The sequence below is a fragment of the Condylostylus longicornis genome, unplaced genomic scaffold (genome assembly GCF_029603195.1).
Source record: "Condylostylus longicornis isolate FDR11 unplaced genomic scaffold, ASM2960319v2 ptg000063l, whole genome shotgun sequence".
Classification (NCBI taxonomy): Eukaryota; Metazoa; Arthropoda; class Insecta; order Diptera; family Dolichopodidae; genus Condylostylus; species Condylostylus longicornis.
Window position 1 is genome coordinate 271,952 of NW_026578031.1, and position 7,346 is coordinate 279,297.

At 26.3% G+C, this 7,346-nt stretch overlaps 1 protein-coding gene across 1 annotated transcript; it reads left to right on the forward strand.

The window, feature by feature from the left end:
- The first annotated feature begins 363 nt into the window (after positions 1-363).
- Positions 364-5,236, forward strand: LOC129612193 (glutamate receptor ionotropic, kainate 2-like). The gene is made up of 13 exons (XM_055525712.1): positions 364-461; positions 1,334-1,543; positions 1,601-1,804; positions 1,898-2,304; positions 2,362-2,514; positions 2,587-3,012; positions 3,081-3,240; positions 3,297-3,360; positions 3,432-3,569; positions 3,638-3,836; positions 3,923-4,154; positions 4,215-4,483; positions 4,539-5,236. The coding sequence occupies exons 1-13, from the start codon at positions 371-373 to the stop codon at positions 4,923-4,925; spliced, it is 2,940 nt and encodes a 979-aa protein (XP_055381687.1). The 5' UTR covers positions 364-370; the 3' UTR covers positions 4,926-5,236.
- The last annotated feature ends 2,110 nt before the right edge of the window (positions 5,237-7,346 follow it).

The following is a 7,346-nucleotide window of genomic DNA, read 5'->3' on the forward strand; positions in this document are numbered from 1 at the left end:
AGAAAAATAAATAAATAAAAAGTGAAAATCAATTAAATATATAAAATATAAAGTTTTTAGAGATTGCAGTTTTTTTGCTTTATGCATTTTGTATAAAAATATTGCAAAAATTTTTTAGGTTTATAACACATCTAATTTTAGAATATCTCTGTATTTTAATTTTAATAAATTAAAAAAAATTTTTTTTTAGTACAATTTAAACTGTGAATGAGTCAAGATAAACGATACTTTTTCGGTTTAGCAAAAAAAAAAAATTTTTTAAATTAATGAAAATTTATTAAAAATATTAAATAATTTGTTATTAACAAATTTTTAATTAATATTAAATTTTAAAATTAACGAAATGTGTTTGATATATTAATGTAGAAAAATGAAAATAATTATTTTATGCATTTGTATTTTAATTTTACTTATAAATTCTATTTTAAGTGCTAAACCACCTAAAAAAGAATTTTCAATTGGTGTGTATGGTTTCTTATTAAAATATATTAAATAAAATAATATTAAAAATTAAAATAAATTAAGTGTATAATTTAAATGAAAAAAATTTTACATAGAATTTTTCATCTCACGTATACAAAACATACATACGAGCAAAGTGAGCGACGAGACAAAAAATTGTAAAAAAAAAAAAAAAATCTAGTACTTTTATGTAATAAACATGACGCATAGCGGCATGGAGGGTATTTATAAAATGACAAAAAAAAAAAAACAAACAGACAGGCGATTCTTTAAAAGCATAAATTCCCATTTGCGTAAAAGACGTCACAGCATAAATGTATTTATTTTCATTTTTATTACAAGGTTATTTTAAATGTTGCGTTGCCGGTGCCTGCATTATAAAATATACGCCATAATGTTCTATTTAATTATTTTATTTAAAATTTATATAAGTATATACAATAATGTAAAATGTAAGAGCATCATTTCACTATTTTAACTCACTGAGTATATTGAGAGAGAATCATGGTTTTGCATCATGTAAATTTCATGAGAAAGTAAATGTTTCTCGTATTATATTATATGCAATTCGCTTTTTGCAAAAAGTGAGAAATTCAATAATTGTAAATTGAGAATAATTTTAATTGAGAAATTTTGAAATATAATAAATACTTAAAATAAGTGATTAATTATTGAGATACATAAACATTAAGTGGAAATGATAGCAAAAAACGCAACAAAAACTAGAGAGGAAGAAAAAATTTTAATTATTAATCGTAGCTTAAAAATTATTCACTTGTTTTTGGACTTGATGATGAATTTGCAATTTAAATAAGTCTTATTTAAAAATAAATAATATTATATGACAATTATTTTGTTGTTTATTGTACAGGTGCAATTTTTGAAAATGAAAATGATGATTTTGATATTGCATTTCGAGCTGCAATATATCGAGTTAATCAAATGGAAAAAGATTTTAAATTAAATGAAATAATAAAGTATGCCGATTACGAGGATAGCTATATGCTAGAACAATTAACATGTGAATTAGCTGCAGAAGGTGTAATAGCGATTTTTGGACCAACAGATAGTGATGTATCAGGTTTGAGAATAAAATTCAATTAGTATTTTTTGTTATTCTTGGTTTGATTGTTTTTAGATATTGTTTCATCAATTTGTAATATTTTGGAAATACCGCATTTTTTATTTAATTACAAGTTAAGAAATCCTTTACATTTTCAAGACTTATATTCAATGACAATTAATATGTATCCGGATGAAAGTGTTTTAGGAAAAGCTATTGCTGAAGCTGTCACAGCTCATGGATGGAGAAGATATGCTGTGGTATATGAATCTAATAAACGTAAGTAAATAAATTCAAATTGCCCTTTGCAATTATGTAACAAAACGAATTTCATTCATATGAAATAACTAATGTTTATTTATTTTTTTAAAGATTTCACAGAATTACAAAATGTTTTAGAGTTACATACACGTGATTCACCTTTAACAACATTCTATGAAATTGAATATGATGAACAGCAGCAATTTTTACCATTTTTAAAAAATTTACATGACAAAAAAGAAGTTAATTTAATAATAAATTGTGATATTGAGACTATTATTCCTCTGTTGGAGAATGCAAGAGAATTGAAAATGTTAGGAGAATATCAGAGTATATTTTTCATACCACTTGATACTTATACTTTAGATTTTGGTGATTTAGCTTCAGTTTCAGCAAATATAACAACAATAAGGATTGTAGATCCTTCTGATTCAAATATTTTGAATGTTGTTGCTGATTTGGAGGAAGTAGAAAAAGAAAGAAATAAATACTATAAATTGAGTCCAGAGGAAGTACCCGTAAAAGAAATAAGATATTTTGATGTTTTTCTTATATATTTAAAACTTTTATTTTAGACGACAATGCTAACATTAACAGATGCTGTATGGTTATTTGCAAAAGGTCTTTCTACACTAGAAATAATTGAAGAACTAGAACCACCGTCTAGTACATGTGATAGTCCAGAACCATGGGCTTTTGGTAAAAGGATTGTTGAATTTATTAAGGGGGTGAGTATAAAATTTTTAAATTTTAATATTAAAGGAAAAAATTAAAAACGTGATTGATATCTGATTTTGAAGAGAAAAGAATCAGGAAGTACCGGCGAAATTCATTTAAATGAACATGGTAAACGTATACAATTTACAACACAAATTCTAGAATTAACACCAGATGGATTTGCACAATTTTCTGAATGGGATCCTATAAATGGTTTTAGTGGCATTGGATCAGAAGGCAATTTAAAACGTAAAGAAGATAAGCTTCAAAGTAAAATTTTTATTGTGTCATCTCGTGTGGGAAAACCGTTTTTATTTGATTTAAGTAAAAATGATTCAAGTTTAATCGGAAATGCAAGATATGAAGGATATTCAGTTGATTTAATTCATGAAATATCAAAAATAGCTGGATTTAAATATCAATTTGTATTAGCCCCAGACGGTAAATATGGTGCATATGACCCATCAATCGGCAAATGGAATGGAATAGTTGGACAAGTTATGGAAGGAGTTAGTTCCTTTCGCCCTTTGGTTTAGTACTCTTATAACTTTATTAACATAGATCATATTTTTTTCAGAATGCTGATATGGGTATTTGTGATTTGACGATGACATCGGCACGTCGTCAAGTAGTTGATTTTACACCCCCATTTATGACATTAGGAATTAGTATATTATATGCAAAAGCGGATCCTGTGCCTCCAGATCTTTTCTCATTTAGATTACCATTTTCAAATAGTATGTATTTAAACTTAGTATCTATATTAAGTATGTATTAATTAAAACAATTTTAGATGTGTGGCTGTATATGAGCGGAGCATATGTTGGAATTTCAATTTTGTTTTATATAGTTGCAAGGTAATAATAAAATTAGAAACTTTTGTTTTGGATAATTTATGAAATATTACGTAATAATTATATAAATACAGAATGGCCCCACAAGATTGGGAAAATCCACACCCTTGTAACGCAGAACCAGAGGAATTGGAAAATGTTTGGCAATTGAAGAATACAACATGGTTAGCAGTTGGCTCAATTTTGGGAGCAGGGTGTGATTTACTGCCGAAGTAAGAAGTCTTTTTTAACTGACATATAATTAAAAATGTGTTTTGGTTATATTGCACTCTGTTATTAGATCTGCATCAACACGAATTCTTGCTGGTTTTTGGTGGTTTTTTGCTCTTATTTTACAAAATTCATACACAGCAAATTTGGCTGCATTTTTAACTAGTTCCCAGAGGGATACGTCTATTAAGAGTGTTGAAGATTTAGCGTCACAAACTAGTATTAAATATGGAGCTGTAGCTGGAGGAAGTACTCAAGGGTTTTTTAAGGTAATTTTATTATTTTTCTTGACCTTTTGACGTTAAATTTTCATATATAATTTAAGTTTTTACAGTTTACTTTTTTTAATTATTAGAATTCCGATGAGGCGATATATCAAAAAATGTGGTCATTCATGGAAGCAGAAGATCCCCCGGTTTGGATCCCTAATAATGAAGTTGGCGCTGAGAGGGTTAAAAAATCAAAAAGATTATATGCCTGTTTCATGGAATCAACAACATTAGAATATATTGTTGAAAGAGAATGTGGTTTATATCAGGTTGGAAAATGGTTAGATTATAAAACATATGGTATTGCGATGCCATTTAGTAAGTTAAAAGAAAATTTAAAGTTTATATTTTAATGATGTGAATATTTAAAAAATTAAGATTCACCATGGCGAAAACAAATTAGTGAAGCCGTATTAAAACTGGGTGAAACGGGAATGTTAGTAACGCTAAAGCGGCGTTGGTGGAAGGAAAAATATGGTGGAGGAGGATGTGATGAAGGGGATGGAGGTGGAGGTGATTCATTAGAATTGCAAATGGGAAACGTCGGTGGTGTCTTTTTAGCTCTTGGATTTGGTTTAATTGTCGCATTTTGTGTTGGTTTAGTAGAATTTTTCTTTAGTGTTCAAGATGTTGCATTATCAAATAAGGTTTTGTGTAATATTATGTTTTTCTATGCTTTTTTAACTTATATCTAATTATTAGATTTCTATGACGGATGCTTTCATTCAGGAGATTGTATTTGCGGCAAAATTTTGGGTAACAACAAAACCAGCTCCAAAAAGTAGTAGTAAACGAAGTTCAACAAGACCATCCCATTCATCATTGTCATTGGATTCAAAAAATACATTAAAATCACTCGATGATAACGATAGTGATGATGTGGAAAAAGGTTTGAGTAAAAGTGAAAATAACCGAAAGAAGTCACGTAAAAGTTCTATGAGTTCAGAAATTGAGGCTGATGATAAAGAGAATGGCAGAAATATCAAATTAAAAAATAAGAAATCTAAATCCGAATTATCATTAAAATCATTGATTTCACTTAAAATACCAAAATTTTCAAAGCAATTTAGTAAAAAAGATGAAAACTAGAAGTAAATGGTGACCCTAAAAGTTTAATAATAAATTTAAATATTTGCATTTTATGTTGTTTTTTGACTATAACCACAATATAAAATATTTTTAATTTAAAACAATTTTTTTTTAATAAGTTTTAAATTTGAAATGGCACATTTATTATATGAAAAAATTTATAAGAATCTTGCAAAAGTCGTGGGATCGCTCTCGGTCATTTTTCAAAGAAATTTTATTATTGATAAAATTATTTCAAAGTAATCTCATTATAATTTATTTGACGGATTAATGGCTATGTTCTTTTCCAAATTATATCCATTGTAATATAAAAAAAACCAAAATGAAGTAATATTGCATATATTTAGGATTTAATCCGTCTTAAAATTAATCTTTTATTGTATAAGAAATAAAATCCTTTTAGGGATTTTAAAAACTAAATGATAATAATGTAATACATTATTACATAATAATGAGATTTTCTCAAATATGTAATATTAAATTTTCAGATAATCCAAATGTACCATCACACATAATGATTTATTTGGTTTTTTTGTTTTTGTGTATTTTGTCTATAAAAGGTCAAAATTAAAATAATTTGCAGTGTATTCTAAATTTGTAATATCATTTTTAAATTTTCTGGGATTGAAGAATTTTTGTGCAGATTTGGAAACAATAAGAGAGTTGACATGAAAGCAAACTAGTCTGAAATCTGCTTTGCTCTGCAGTTAAAACTGCATTGCCGAACAAACAATGGATGGTTGATCAAATAAAAGTTGATGTTTATTGAAAAGCTTAATCGCTTGTTTATAATTATAATTAAAAGCTGCAGTTATGTATTCAAATCCTTAAGAGTATGCTATAATACCTAATTCGTTTTAGTTATTAAAATTATAGAGTACTAGAAATAATTCGGAACTGTTACCACTTGTTATAGCTATAACTTCCGAGTAATATTTCAGCTCTTCCCTATGTTTAACATCTTAAAGTTGCCTATATCAATTATAAAGTTTCCCATATAAATTTTTCTTCAATAAATTATATTATATTTTGTTTTTCCTTTATATTTGCAATCAAAAACTTTCACTTCCAATTTATTTGAATCAATTTCTGTTTCAAACTTACTTAATGTATATATTTATTTATATAACTGTATTATATTTACACAAACACATATTATATACTATGAAGTATTTATTTTAATGAAAATAAAATTAATTGCCCCCATGAACTAAACTTGATTGGCTATCAATCATTTGCTATCGGCAGAAATCAAAAATAAGCTTATCAAAGAATAAAATATTGTTTCAAGGATATATTTTGAGAGAAATTCAAAATGAATTTTATTATTATATATATGTATAGATAATTTAATATGGATATGAAGAGAGAAATTAAAGAGAGTTGAAAAGATACAAACAAAATAATATAATAAATAAAAAACATAAAATATAAGAGAAAATAAATAAAATAAAAGTTTTGAAAAGAGGGATTCCCCTCATATCTTTTGACATTAAATATCTTCATTATTACACTGTAAAATCCTCATATATGTTTATAAGATAATTGTATAATATGTACTTATATGTCACTATGTATTTATACGGCATATTCTCGACAGTTTGGTAAAATTCAGAAATGGACTATTTATGCGCCCACTGTTTTGTTAATTTAATTTTTAAGTAAGTTAATTCCAAATATTTACAACCGTACATATTATGCTCGCAAATTTCCGTTGTTAACACTGCACTGTATATATGCATAATCGAGTTACGTATATGCATGCCCGTCTGCCGTTCACTTACCTCATTGAGGATTCAAAAGTTAATTAAGGGAAGTTAAACAGATTTGCATCAATGTAACTGTAATTTACTCACTTGACTGTCATAAAATGCCTAAGAAATCACATGATAATGTGACCAGGTCTAAACTTTATATAAGTATGAATTACGATTAGAATTTGAAACTCATTTATTATCAGTTACAGTATAATTTCTATCAACCATAGGACTTATATGTGAATAACTGTTAAAATATATAAATTAATAAAATCTATATATATATTGTTTATATGTGTACATATAAGTTCTTATTTTTCTTATGTTCACAAAGTAAAAGGTATAACTATAAGGTAAGGACATTTTATTATATTAAATTGAATTGAATTGAATGTCATGATGGTATAAGTTCAAGCTCTTTGATATTAATGGCTTATTTAGGATTTTAAGTATACATTTTACAACTCTATACATACATACGAGTATACATAATATATTGTATATTATATCCAAAATACAATGGAAACTTTGTAAAATTGATTTATAAATTAAATTTTTTTTTGGCATTGGGGAAATAAATAAATAAATTTTCAAATTTTTATAAAATTTATATTATATGCACGTATCCGTTTGTGTGTATGTATGTGCATTTCATTATATACAT